Source organism: Phaenicophaeus curvirostris, chromosome 12 (assembly GCF_032191515.1).
Source record: "Phaenicophaeus curvirostris isolate KB17595 chromosome 12, BPBGC_Pcur_1.0, whole genome shotgun sequence".
Classification (NCBI taxonomy): Eukaryota; Metazoa; Chordata; class Aves; order Cuculiformes; family Cuculidae; genus Phaenicophaeus; species Phaenicophaeus curvirostris.
Genome location: NC_091403.1, coordinates 22,352,887 through 22,367,332, shown reverse-complemented (window position 1 = coordinate 22,367,332; position 14,446 = coordinate 22,352,887). Strand labels below are relative to the sequence as shown.

Genomic DNA, 14,446 nt, shown 5'->3' with positions numbered 1-14,446 from the left:
CCAGGGAAGGTGACTCAACCCCCTCCCTGGGCAGCCTCTGCCAGGGCCCAATGACCATTTCTGTGAAATTTTTTTTCCTGATGTCCAGCCTGAACCTCCCCTGGTGAAGCTTGAGGCCATTCCCTCTCGTCCTGTCCCCTGTCACTTGGGAGAAGAGCCCAGCTCCCTCCTCTCCACAACCTCCTTTCAGGTAGTTGTAGAGAGCAATGAGGTCTCCCCTCAGCCTCCTCTTCTCCAGGCTGAACACCCCCAGCTCTCTCAGCCGTTCCTCATAAGGCCTGTTCTCCAGCCCCCTCACCAGTTTCGTTGCTATTCTTTGGACTCGTTCCAGAGCCTCAACATCCTTCTTGTGGTGAGGGGCCCAGAACTGACCCCAGGATTCGAGATGCAGTCTCCCCAGTGCCGAGTACAGAGGGAGAAGAACCCCCCTGGTTGCAGCAGGTCCTGGCTGTGGTGCTGTGCCTGCAGCTTTCACTGCTGTGACGAGCCCTTGATGCTCAGCACATGGCACTTGGCAACTTGGCATCTTTGCTCCCCCATCCTCGCAGAAGCTCCCCACGCAGGCTAGCTGGGAGGGCTCCCTGCCCAGGAATCCAGTGCTTGGAGTGGGAAATGCCCCTGGACCTTGGTTGCCTCAGAGACAGAGGCAGACCCGTTCTGACCCAGGCCCGCTGGAGACACGGGATGGCAGCGCCAACCGCTTTAGCTCAGCCTCTGGAGTTCCAAAGCACTCGGTGATCTCTGAAGTGGAGAATTGTCTCCCTCCTCGAGCCTCCAGCTCCTTCCCATCCTGGTAGGCACCCCACAAACACATCAGCCCCACAGCTCCCTGGTGTGGGGCTCCAGACGGGTTTCTGTGCTAGAATGAGAACAGAAGAAAAGTGGATTGGAAATATTGAAGGATAAGTGAACTGCAGGCAGGAAGAACCTTTGTGCGATGCCTGATGATCTCAGATGGGCTGCGACAGGCCTCACAGATGATTGCTCCTACAGAAAGGTCCAAAGGGAATGAAGAACCAGAAAGACTTGGGCTGTTTGGGCTGGATGCCGGTCTCTCCTTACAGCTCTACTGAGTGGGAGCAGATTCTGCCTCCTGATTACCCCCCTGGGCACAGGTCTGACTCTCACAGCCACCAGCGCTTCCCTAGGGACAAGTGACTGCTCCACGTGGGAACCTTCATGTTTCTGCAGGGAGGGCATGGCTCTTGTCATCCTCCTGGGGAGCAAACGGGGACACGGCTACTGGGCTGCTATCTCCTCAAAATCAGAGAGCTGCCGCATCTGCTCTGCCTGCATGGAGTGTCTCCGGAGAAGCTTCCTTTTTGCTCTCAAGTCACCCCACCTGGGAGAGCTTGGAGCAATGGGGACCAGGGACTTGAAGCCAGTAGCGAGTGGGGAGGAGGTTTTGCTGCTGGAGCCGATGTCAGGGATCGGGGGATTGGGGTTCACATTCAAGGGGGGCAGATATCCTGGCCTCGTGTGGGAGATGTGGTCCAGCAGCAGCGTCCCGGACCCTCGCCTCTCCAGCAGCCCCGGGGGTCGGTGCCGGACAGTCCCGGGCGATGAGCTGGCAACGCTGTCCAGGGACTCCCGTGAGCCGTCCAGCAAGGCCAGGTGGGACCCGCTGAACCTCCTCCTCTCTGACGGTGCCTTCCCCACCTCAGCCGGGCTGGGGACACCAGAGAGCTGGGGGTCACAGTCGTGGTGCTCGGTGCCCAGCCTCCGCCAGTGCAGCGCATCCAGCGCTGTGGCCGAGCCGGTGGAGCTGATGCTCTCCGGCTCCTCGGGAAGCGTGCTCCTTCGTGGCAGGCGCTGGTGGGTGGCCTGGTTCTTCTCATAGCCCGCTTTCCTTGCCAGTGGCATGGGGGCTGGCGGTGTCCTCAGAGCCTGCTCATCTACTGGGGGGAAGAGAGAGGGGTCCTTGCTCTTGCTGCTGCCGCTGCGGGTGAGGGGAGCCTTCTTGGAGAGCGAGAGGTCGCCGATGCCCATGACCACCTCATCGTCCGCGCAGACGCCCATGTCGTCGCGGTGTGCAGAGGCCGCCAGCACCGAGGGAGCGACCAGACCCCAGGGCTCCGAGCGCAGGCGCTTCAGCTGGCGCAGGCGCGCTCTCCTGGCCGTGCCCGCTCTCCGGCCCGGAGAGGGCGGATTGGGGTCCCCGGGGTGTGGTGGGTGTGAGCTGAAGGTGCCGCTCTCCTTCTCAGCAGGGGAAGGTGCCGATGAGGGAGTTTTCAGGTGGGCACTGGAAAGTGCCGGGCACACCTCAGGGGGGCTCCTCTCCTTGAACTCCAGCGAGGGCGGAATGTTCAGGTACTGCTTGGTGGTCTTGGTGCCAGAGGCTGATTTGTCCATGGTGATAATGATGACCTCCTTGCCTTTGGCTTTGCAGGCGTTGAGGAGGTGCTGCAGCACGTCCTTGTCATTGGCGTTGATGGCGTGGACCAGGGCTGATGCTCCCGAGTGGTCCTCCAGGCTGGGGTCTGCCCCATTCTCCAGCAGCAGGGACACCACGTCCCCCCCGGCGCCGCGGATGCAGGCGTGCATGAGGGCCGTTTTCCCGGACTTGTCCTGGATGTTGGGGTCGGCTCTGTTGTCCAGCAGGTACTTCACCATCTTGGCCTTGTTAATGCTCTGCTGGTCGACGTGTGTGGTGATACAGGCCACCATCAGGGCCGTTTCCCCTTTCTCGTTGCTCTCGTTGATGTAAGCCCCCCCTTCCAGCAGCAGCCGGGTCAGGCGGAGCCGGCCGAGCCACACTGCCTTCAGGAGGGAGTTCCCCCCCACCTCCAGGTCCATCACCTCATCCATGGAACCAGCTGCTGCTGCTGGTGGGCCAGGACGGCGTCGGCCGGCAGCTGTGGAAGGAACCGTGAGGGAGAGGTGAGGCTTGCTCCTCAGCCCTGGCTCTTGCCTCTGCCCTGCTTACCCGGACTCTCATGCTCTCGGCACTGCTCTGCGTCCAGCTGCATCTCTGATCACGTCCACCCCTCCAAGGCCCCAGGAACGTCCCCCAAGCCACCCCCCTGCCCATGGGCAGTACCACAGCCCCTTGCACAGAGGGTCCCTGCTGTCCATGGGGAGCCCAGGGTGCAAGGCAAGAGAGCAGCAGCAGGAGGAAAGGCTCGATCTGCTCAGAGATCTCCTGGGGAGAAAGAGCTGCTTGGTGGTCACCCTCAGCTTACAGCTCGACTCCCCTTGCAGAGCAGCTCTGCCCGTGCTGCTCCCTGCTGATACATCTCAGATCTTCTTGCCTTGCTCTTTTCCAGCGCTGCTTCCCTGGTGGCCGTGCTGATATTTGCCTAGATACAGCTGGTTTCCCCGGGTGCCAGACACATCAGAACAGTCCTGATACCAAGCTGGTTTCCACCACGTCTTCTAGATCTCTAGATCTTCTAGAGCCCACTGGAGATGGTGTGAGCATCTCCCATGCCTTCTTGGGCTGGATCTTCGTTTCGTCGCTGCTGAAGGAAATGTGAAGCAGCTGTGGTCACACTGTCTGCAGCCACAAGCTGCTTAATGGTGGTGTGAGCCACTTGTGTAGGAGAGCGCTGCAAGAGCAGCTTCCACTCACAGCGGTCTCTGCAGCAGGACTGGCTCAGGAGGATCCACAGGAGTCATCTCTGCTGGCAAGTGCCTCCCCGCCACTGCCTGCCCTGGGCCGGCAGGGGAAACTCAGCCAGGTAAGACTCCTGTGCATCACTCCACAGCCACGGTGTGCAACCTGAGTGCCTTGTGGCCTTGAGGAGCAACACCCACCTCCTGCAGCTCTGAGACCTGCATGCATAAGGCAGAAGGAGCAGCTTGGAGCTGTGCTGTGGGGACCAGCAGATGCCCAGCACCATGGAAACATCACAGAGGAACAGAAACAGACCTTCAGCCAGTGCATCCAGGGACCCTGCCACTTCCTTGCCCCGTGCTCTCCTTGCCCTTTGCTGCCTGTCCAGCTGCGAGCAGCAGTTTCCACTCCTTGGGCCGTGCCCAGCCCTTCCCTGGAGCATCCCTGCCTGCTTGGGACCCTCTGAGCACACCTGGCTCGTTCCAGAGCACTTGGCAGCCTCTGCTCCTTGGTTCTCTCCAAAAGCCTCTCCATGCTGATGAGCACCTGCTGTTCCACTCTGCCCACCAGCCTGAGCCCTGGAGGATGCAGGGATGCATCCCCCGGAGGATGCGGGGTGTCTGGGGGTCCTGGAGGATGCAGGCATGCATCTCCTGGAGGATGCAGGGATGTTGTGGGTCCCAGAGGATGCAGTGATGCATCTCCTGGAGGATGCGGGGTTGCTGTGGCTCCCAGAGGATGCGGAGATGCTGTGGGTCCCAGAGGATGCAAGGATGCATCTCCCGGAGGATGGGGGGATGCTGTGGGTCCTGGAGGATGTGGGAATGCATCTCCTGGAGGATGTGGGAATGCTGTGGGTCCTGGAAGACACGAGGATGCTGTGGGTCCCAGAGGATATGGGGATGCATTTCTCAGAGGGTGTAGGGATGCTGTGAGTCCCGGAGGACGCGAGGATGCATCCTGGAGGATGCGGGGATGCAGTGGGTCCCAGAGGATGCGGGGTTGCTGTGTGTCCCGGAGGATGCGGGGATGCATCTCTCGGAGGATGTGGGGATGCTGTGGGTCTCAGAGGATGCGGGGATGCCGCGGGTCCCGGAGGACGCGGGGATGCCGCAGCTCCGGGACCTCTGTAAGTTCTCGCCCCCGGGTGTCACCCCCCGAGGGCGCAGGCGGTGTCGCCCCCGTCTCCGCAGCCGCATCCCGGCGCTGCCCACGGCCCCTTCCCCGCGGGGACCCCGCCGCTCGCCCCCAGGTCGCCCCGTGCCGCCTCACCTGGGTCCGGGCGCGCTCGGCTGCGGGGACCGCGGGGCAGAACGGGGACCCCGGGGCGGGTGCCCCCTGTCCGAAATGCTGCCGGGGGCCGCCCCCCGCGCCGTTACCTGCTGCCCGGTGCCGGTGCCGGTGCCTGATGAGCGCTCCGGGCGGCTGCGTCACCCGGTGCTCCCGGGGCTGCGCGGGGAGGGGGCGGGGGGCGGCGCGTCCGTCCCCGGCGGGGGGGGGGCGGGGGGTCCGTGTCCCTGTGAGGGTGAGGGGTGCGGGGGGGGCTGGGGGTGTTTAGCCTGGAGAAGAGGAGGCTGAGGGGAGACCTCATTGCTCTCTCCAACTACCTGAGAGGAGGTTGAGGAGAGGAGGGAGCTGGGCTCTTCTCCCAAGGGACAGGGGACAGGACAAGAGGGAATGGCCTCAAGCTCCACCAGGGGAGGTTTAGGCTGGACATTAGGAAAAAATTCTTCACAGAAAGGGTCATTGGGCACTGGAACAGGCTGCCCAGGAAGGGGGTTGAGTCACCTTCCCTGGACATATTTAAAAACCAGGTAGAAGAACTGCTGAGGGACACGGGTTAGTGATTGATGGGAATGGTTGGACTCGATGATCCGGTGGGTCTTTTCCAACCTGGTGATTCTATGCGAGGTTGCATCCCTGTGTGTGTGCCCGTGTCCCCATGCCCACGTCTGCATGTGCCTGCGTGCAGGGGTTGTTGTCCGCACCGAGGTGCCTGTGTCCCCATGGGGGTGTGGGGAGCCGTGCCACACGTGTTCCCTGGTGCCCGCGTGTGCCCAGGCACCGGGGTGGATGCGCTCTGGTGTGGGTGTGCTGCCACTGCTCCCGTGCCCGCTGCGGTGCCGTGTGTCCCGTGGGAGTTACGGTGCCTGAGGGTCGCGGTGACGGCCACCCTGTACTGGCAGGGGCTTCCCAGAGCAGCTCTGCTGTCTTTCTTCATGGTTTCCAGCACCAGCGGGACCCAACTACGAGCAAACTGCTCTGAGCCCATGGCTGACCCCAATTAGAAATGCCCTGAGGTCCCATCTGATGTTAACCACCCTGTGGTCTGACTGCCCATCATCTGGGGTGCTCTGTGCTGTGTGGAGGAGGCTGGAGTCCCTGGGTTCTGCTCGGGAGCTTTGTTCCCCAGCCCCCGTCACTGAGAATTTCCAGGTCCAGCACTCTTCTTGGCTGTGCCTGGTCAGACCTCTCTGGTCTGTAAACCTCTCAGCCAGGCAGAAACATGCTTTTCTGCAGGCTCCAGCCCATTTTGCTCCGTGCCTGCTGAGAAGATCAGCTCTTTAGGAGCAGTCTTGGCAGAAACAAGTAATTGGGTGGAAGCTGGGGGCACGGTCACTAACACACAATAAACATGAGGTCACACGTGGCTCTGTAACGGAGCCCGCTGCCGCTGCCTGTAGCGGCATTTGTCACAGCACTCACCTAGACTGGAGTATCATTAGGGGAAATTTCTCTTGTGATCACTAAAATACAACCTAAAATTGCAGCCTTCTTGGTAAAAGGTGGTAATAACAATAATAATCGGAGCTAGCAGAAAAATGAAATAGGGTTTATTATATTAGCAAGCATTTAGGAAAACCTTATGACAGCTCCCGTGGCACTGGCAAAGCAAGGGCTGCTCAGGAGCCCCTGAATCAGCCGTGTGAGCCCTGACAATGTGCGTGTTTGTCCATTCATTTTCAGACGCACACGCGCGCACCAGGTTATTTGTAGAAAAGCTCTGCTTGAAGAATAAATTTAGAACCAGACAAGTTGCCTTGGCAGGATGAGCAGAGGCTCTGCCGGGAGTGGGGGTTGTTCTCCAGCACCAGAGAAAGCAGCGTCCCAGGGCAAAGCGATGCAGTTGTGCCGGGACGGGTGAGTGGCAGCCACAAGGGAGGGAGCAGTGAAGAGGGAGATCATTGGAGATCATGGAACGGTTTGGGTTGGAAAGGACCTCAAAGCCCATCTAGGTCCACCCCCTGCCACGGGCAGGGACACCTCCCACTGGATCAGGGGGCTCAGAGCCTCATCCAACCTGGTCTTGAACCCCTCCAGGGATGGGGCAGCCACCCCTGCTCTGGGCAACTTGAGCCAGGACCTCACTACCCTCGGTAACAAATTGATTCCTAGTATGTAACCTAAATCTTCCCTATTTCAGCTCAAAACCATTCCCTCTTGTGCTGTCCCTGCACCCCCTGATCAAGAGCCCCTCCCCAGCTTTCATAGAATCATAGGATCATAGAATCACCAGGTTGGAAAAGACCCCCCGGGTCATCGAGCCCAACCATTCCTGGAGCCCCTTTCAGTCCTGGAAGCTGCTCTAAGGTCTCCCTGGCCCCTTCACTTCTCCAGGCTTGGGTCAGGCAGTTGGATCACTGGGGACATAAGCTGCGGCCTCAGTACAGGTGGAGATGGTAGAAATGCCCCTCGGCGCAGCGGCCCCGCTCAGGAGCTGGGCTGGAGGGCTCACATCTCCCACGCACTGAGGAGCCAACCCTCCCACTTGCGAGCAACTCTTCCTCATCTGTGTACACTACTTGGACACTGTGGTCCCACAGCCCTGGCCACAGCTCCAGGCTCTCCTGCCCACTGAGGCTGGGCCTGGCTGGAGAGAAAGATTAACCTTTCCTTGCAGGTGTTCAGACCTGAGAGCTTGCTTTCCATCCTGCTCCAACAGCCAAAACTCACCAGCTTCCAGGTGTCGGTGGAGTGGGAGATGCTCCAGCTCTGCTCCCATCCGGGAGGGACGAGCACGGTGATGCAGGATCTGTCTACCCATTGGCTGCCTGTCTGAGGAGGGGTGGCAGCGGGCACTGGACGCTGGGCATGGGCAGAGCTGCCTGTGGTTCTCTCCTGAGGCAGAACTGGGCACGGGCAGGGCTGGACACGAGCAGGGCTGCACACAGGCTACCCTTGTCCTGCCTGGGAGAGCCCTGGGGGCTGCACTGCTGGAACCACAGCCCAGGGGTGCCCATGGAGGGGGCTGAGTGCACTGATAACCCACCCTCCTTCTACACAAATTGTTGCTGTCTTTGCCATCTGCTTCCCTTTTTGTTGAATAACATACCAAGTGATCGGTGGAGTTGCCTACCCCCCTTCCAACTCGCACATGATCGCAGGTTGCATTTTTTTCCGAGCTATGAGTTGTTCAGGGTGTTTTGCTGAGTAACATCTGCACTGCTCCTTGGGCTGTGTTTGCTCCCGGATGATTCCCAGGGGTCCAGGAAGGCACAGGCAGCTCTACTGCCTGACCTGCTGGCCTCTGGCTCTGCTCCTGCTCCCTGCCTGCTCCCTGCCTGCCCGGTGCCAGCTCGCCAGCCTCCTAATATGAAGTTCAGTTGCTGTGAACATGAGATGTTGTCCAGGGACGTTGTGGAGCCCCTGATCCACTGGGAGGTGTCCTTGCCCATGGCAGGAGGTGGAAATGGATGAGCTTTGAGGTTCCTTCCAACCCAAACCATTCCAGGATTCTGTGTGCCTAAAACGGGAGAACTTGTTTAAATAGGTGATAGCTTAACTAGGAGCATCCCTGCTCCTTCCTTGGCCTTCTAGGAGTGACGAACACGAAGAGGCTTGGGACATGTAGAAATGCCTGGGAAGCATCGTCTGTGCCATCTCAGCTTTAACCATTGCTCCCTTCTGGACTGAGTGTTCCTACATCCCCTCTGCTGCGGGATCGGCATCGCCCTGGCTCGCATGTCAGTCTCTGCTAGCACTGGTGCAAACAGTGTGGTCAGAGTCCTCCAAAACCCGACCAGAGAGGTGACCGAGGGAGACAGGGGTGGGGGCAGACCAGGGGCAGCAGCCCTCACCTCATTTACTGTTTACAACCCAGTGCGGTGTCCGCAGGTGCTGATTGCTTCCCATGTCCTCGTCAAAGCTGCAGACAGGAGAAGCTTTCCCAGCCGGCAGCAGAGCCTGGGGCAGGGCAATGCCTGTGACACCAAGACCAGCCCTGTTCCTCACAAGGTTTCCTGCTGCTGGTAAGGCCAGCAAGCAAAAGGCTCTCCAGGATGTGCTGCTGCCAGTTATCCTGGAGAGTTGGGACCTCCTGGAAGTGGAATGGACCCCACCTGCCTCAAGGGGCCCCTGGATCTGCCCCAGCCCCATCCTGGCTATGCAGAGCCAACGTGTCCACCTACCTTCATCCCACTCGCCAGCATCTGTGCCATCCCTGAGGATGCCATGGCAACGGGGCCGGCAGGGATGGCCGTGGGTGGAGAAGACACAGCTCTGGTGCAAAGGCTGTGAGCCCTGGCTTCGGTCCTCAGCCCTCCAGCAGCATCCGGATGGCACCCGGATCAGGCAGTGCAGGGCAAGGCTGAGAGGGAGGTGGTTTTGTGGGTGCCTGGGTGCCACCCTGTGCACGCTCGGAGCCCTTCTTGGGTCTGCCCCTCAGCCCTGGCAGGCTGCGGAGCGCTGGGCACCGTCTGGAAGGTGCTGCTGGTGTGTGTGAGGCCGCAGAACAGGGGAGCTGGCACCCAGTGCCCTTACCTGGCAGAGGAGCTGCTTCTGGGCAGGGCAGGTGGGGGTGACACAACTGTGACACTGCAGAGAACACAAGAGATGTCGAGTGCTTTGTGGGGCCACTCCAGCAGTATCTCACCACAGGGAGGCTGTCGGGCGTCTCTCATCCCTTTATTACAGCTTTCTGAAGTTATAAATAGAGCCTGGCCCAGCCCAGAGGAGCTGCTTTCAGCTGCTTGCTGGGGCTGTGATCCAGGGGTTCGACAGGGGCTGTAGCGATGCTTCAGGGGGCCGAGGCTGTGGGTGCAGGCTCAGAGACAGGACAGCAAGGGGCGATCGCAGCTCTGGGTGCTTTGAAAGCCCTGGCAGGAGCTGCCACAACTCAGTCCATGGCTCACCAGAGCCTGGTCCATCTCCTGGTCCATCTCCCCCTCCCAGTGCTCTGATTCCCCTGGAGCAGCGGGTGCCCCGGCACTGGGGGCACAGACGCGGGTGGGACGTGAGCAGAGCCTCGCGCGCCGGCTGCCGGGGCTAAATCCAGCCCGTCTCCCCGGGGGCTGCGTGGCGCTGGTTCTATTTTGGGTGTTTTGCAGAACAGCTGGTGATGATCTCTTACACCGCGCGGAGAGGGCTGCGCGCAGTTATTTCTGCCAGCTCATCCACGCACAGACTCCTTTTAGAAACACGTGTCCCCGGAGGGATGAGGGCAGGTGATGGGGGAGATTTCAACACTGCCAGCTCGGAGGAGACCACCGGCTCTTCCATGACTGCCACCGGCACCCAGCAGCATGTCTCCTGGCCCTCGGGGCTGCGGCTGCCCCGGGCACGGGGGCATCTCATGCCCAGCACCGGGCAGCCGGGGTTCCAGCCCTGCGCAACTCCCAGCAGTTTGCGCTTTGGCCCAGCTCTGGGCTGCTCCCACCCCTTGCTGCTCCAGGAGGGTGTGCAGGGCTGCGTCACTAATTAAGAATGCTGATGGGTTTAATAGAGATTGGGGTTCAGCCCTCAGCCACTGCCTGTGCTCCTTGGGGAGGTGCAGGTCCCTCCCGTGCCACGTCCAGGTGTTCAGCCCCAGCTGTTTTCCTCGCTCGGGTTTTTGAGGATGAGCGGGACTGGCCATTCCCACAGCATCCGGATGTTTTCCCTGCAGACCTGAGCAAAGCCAAAATCCGGTGCAGTTTTTCCATCTGCTTTAATTTGCACCCCAATTTCTCCCAAACCTCCTGATATACCCAAGCAAGTACCAAATCCCCTAGGGGTGATGGAGATTAATTAGCTGATGTCTGCGATGGTCTCTTCTGGTGACAGCCGTGCCCTGCTCTGCAACGCTGCACCCACACCTGTGTCCCCTCCTGCCCCCAGGACTGACCAGAGGGATGGGCTGGGAAGTTCAGCCCTGGCACAAGGACATTGCTCAGACACTGTCACACTTCATCCAGGCTGGGAGGAGGCAGCAGCTCGCCCTCGACCCAGAGGAACCAGGAGCGATGGAGCAGGCGGCTGCTTGTTCCCACGTCCTGTGGCGTCGCCCCTCAGCAGGGCAGCGCACCCTGGCAAAGCTCTCCAGGGCTGGAGTCCAGGGTGTCCCAGGTCTGAGCCTGAGGTCTCTGTCCCAGGGGATGGAGAGCAGCAGGGCTGGATGGGGAGGACAGGGTGCTGGGGCTCAGCAGTGCTCCCCTCCTTCTTCCCTCTCCATCTCATTCCCAGGCTGTCCCACGGGACTGCGTTATCTCCAGCTATGGGGAGGCTCTGCCCAAAATAGCGACTGCTGCCCCGTGCGTTATTGCAGGCAGGCGGCAGCCGGTGATGCTGCGCTTCCGAAAGACTCTGCATCACGGCAAGTGGGTCTGATGTCTCTATAGCAACCACAGGGTAAAAATAGTGCCAGAGAATTTTGGAGCTCTCAGGGACAGCTCCTGGGATGCAGTCCTTGGGGGAGCAGGGCTCCCCACACTGCTGGAGCTGCACTCCCTGCCGGGGCTGCTCCGGGGTCATTGGCAGCTGAGGGGAGGTGAGAGCTGTGGGGCTCACTCACCGTGGAACCCTGGTGATGCAGAGCTGGGGGCTCTCCCCGTCCTGGCTGAGGGCACGGTGATGGGCCTTTGCACACTAAGGGGTTTCTAGGGTGAACAAGTGTCAACAATTTGCTGTGCCTGGAGCACACGTGCGGTTACGGCCGTGTTGTTCAGCTTGGACTCAAGGCCGACCTCCCTGACGCTGTCCTGGGTTGGCCTGAGGGGTCGTTTAGGTGACTCGAGTGTCGGTGACAGCCATCTCCAGCTGCACCGAAGGAAGCTTGGGCTCACCCCAGTTTTGGACAGGTCTTGTGGGGTGGGGACATCCATCCCCCCCCAGTGATTTGGGTGGGCAGAGGAGAGCTGAGGCTTCACTGCTGTCCCAGAGGTGCCGCTATAGTGACAGAGCCAGGGAGGACACTGCTGCTTTCCGGGACTCGTGGGCCCTTCCAGGGGTTGGGCACAGGCTCTGCCTCTTCCACACAGCCCCTCTTGCTCCGGTGCCACATGCTGCTGTGTGCACCGTGCTCGTGACCGTCCCACGGCATCTCAGCTCCGTGCTGCAGCAGGGCCGATGCTCAGGTGGGTGCAGCGTCCCCTGCAAGGGTTCGCACCAAGGGTTGGGGACCTCGGGGATATTGGTGTCCTTGTGCCACGAGGACAGCCTGGCCGGGGGTCTGCAGCTTCGCAGCATCACTCCCTGCTGCAGAGATGGAGAGCACACATGGGAATCCACTAGTCCCACTTTGCCAGGGCATCCTCGGACCTGGATCTGCCTGCTCCTCCCTGGCAGGATGCGGCTGGCATTACTTCATCTTCCACTTGCAATAGAAGCACAGACCAATGCCTGCACGGAGAGCGAGCCTGGGACCGAGCTCCTGCACAACGCCAGCGCTCTGCCCTGCTCCGGGGGCTGCAGCGCCCGTCTCCTTCTGATCCACGTCTGAAGTGTGAACAAAGCGCAGAGCCTGCCTGTAAGTGAGGAGCGTTTGGAGCTGGGTGAGATCTGGGTCTCCATCCACAGTGCGGTGCATTAATTAGACTTTGACTCTAATAAGTTGCGTTAAGGTCTGAAAATGGAAATGCCACTGCTATGTGTCACTGAACAGCGAGTGCTTCCCATTTCCTAATTACCGGCTGACATTTTGCACAGTGCTCTCCATGTGCTGGTCCTCAGCTAACTGAAGTTCCCACCCCTCGGATCCTGACCACGCGGCTGCGGAGCCAGGCGGGACGTGAGCTGATGGGCTCAGGGGATGCTGCTGTGCCAGGAGTCCTTGTCCCTTGCTCAGAGCAGGGGCAGGAGCTGCCCCGGTGGGCAGAGATGCAGCGGCACCCCTTCTCCACTCTGTCCTCGCTCTTGGGCTTTCTGGCCCCGCTGTCTCCATCACCGGAGCCCTGGGCTCCTGACTTGAAGGTCAACTTCAGAAACACCTTCCTTTTCCCCATTCTCTCCTCTCGCATGCTGCCCACTGGTGGGGTGGGAGTGCATTGTGAAAGAGGACGGGGAAGCATTTGCAGACCCTCTCCTGTCCTGTCAGAGCTGCAAGCTGTGAAATGCGGTCCCTCCAGAGGGTCCGTGTCCCTGGTGCAGCTCCCTGGGCCCCCACCAGCCCCAGCTCCCTCCGCATCTCCCTCTCCCATCCCTGCAGCCCGGGGTTGCCTTGACAACGTGTCCCTCTCCCTGCTCTTTTTCATCCTTTTTCCTTTGGAACCTGTACATTCTTGCACCTGCACATTGTTCCTTCTCATCTCAGCTGGTCTCCAGAGGATCTGCAGGGAAACCCTTTGGACTGAAAGAACGTGGAAATGTGCTCAGTGCCAGGCTGGAAAACCAAAGACTCATGGAGAGAAGAGGCGGTGGTGGAAGAGGGTGACAGCGGTGTTGCAGCTGGATGGAGCAGTACAGCTCCACCTCACCATGATGAACAGTGTCCCGTGTCCTTCAGAGTGATGCCATCCACTCCCTGGAGCTGTAACACGCCCGGGGTCTCCTGAGGCTGGTGCAGTCCCAGCGTTTGGGAGTACGTGGGAGAGCCTGGGCTGAGGGCACCAAGTGCTTGAGCTTGGCAATGGGCTGGAGCCTGTGCCGGAGAGCAGTTTCACACGGGTGCTTTAGAACCTGCTAACTCCAGGATTCATCAGCAGGCGTAGGAGGAGCAGAGCAGCAATTCAATTTGTAGCAATTATTTGCCAATTAAGATCGGCGCAGGCAGTGTCTGGGATGGGAGAAAAGAGCTGCTTGCCCTGAGGAGAGGAATCAGAAAGGCAAAGGTGAAGCTGGGAGTGCAAACGTGAGCAGGAGCAGAGACGAGGCTGCTGATGCAGACACCCTGTGTCTGAGGTCCAGACCTCTCCAGGGAGCGAGCCGTCACGATGGGCAATGACTCCGTGGGGTTTTGTGAGGCTCCCTGGGGAACCCACCTCTCTCTGCTCCCTGCTCCGCGCTGCTGGAGCCGAGTCTGCAGCTCTGAGCCTCGCGGGCTCCGTGTGGTCACTGAGGCTCAGGACTGGCCGGTGTTAAGGTGTTTTCTCAATGTGCTTTGCAGTTAGAGGGGAAACCAGTTAGCCTGGGGCTCCTCTGCCTGGCAGCGCTGGGGCTCCTGTGCGCCTGACCGAGAAACCTTATATCACCTGAGCAAAGGGTTAAGAAGGTGAACCAGCTTGGGTTTACTTACTCTTACAGCAACCACAAAACACAGAAGGATTCTTCCCTTCAGGCCAACTTCCTATTGCTCAGAGTCCCGGGGACCACATGGAGAGCACGGGTCTGATTCCCTGTGCTCTGCAGGGAGCAAGACTGCAAGCTGGCACCCACTTTTCATCTGTGTCCTCTGCTGAATTCCCATTCCAGACATTTTTTAGTGCTCCAGATGGGTTGGGTAAATACTGGCCCTGGCATCCTGGCACTCCTGCCTTGTGCATGGAGCACTGAGACCCATTGCAGCAAGCAGATTTTCATCTAAAGTCCTGTTGATTTAAGCTCGTTTATGGAGAAAGCAATTTAGTTTTGACCTCGTACCTGCTCTGCCTGATGAAACATCCACTTCCATGACTGTTCGGATGGGGCAGCTGGTGGCAGTGGGAGGGATGGGGGTTGATGCTTGTGCTCGTGTGCAGGGAAGCAGTCGCACACTCCGGC

General features: G+C 59.9%; 1 protein-coding gene across 1 annotated transcript in view; it reads right to left on the bottom strand.

Moving 5' to 3' along the window:
- Positions 1 to 873: 873 nt before the first annotated feature.
- The window catches only part of ANKRD34C (ankyrin repeat domain 34C), a 202,875-nt gene continuing 189,302 nt past the window's right edge, over positions 874 to 14,446 (bottom strand). Inside the window, exon 2 of the mRNA XM_069866638.1 lies at positions 874 to 2,855. Coding sequence (XP_069722739.1) covers positions 1,240 to 2,808 — 1,569 coding nt within the window. The 5' untranslated portion in view covers positions 2,809 to 2,855 and the 3' untranslated portion in view covers positions 874 to 1,239. The remainder of the gene's footprint in view (positions 2,856 to 14,446) is intronic.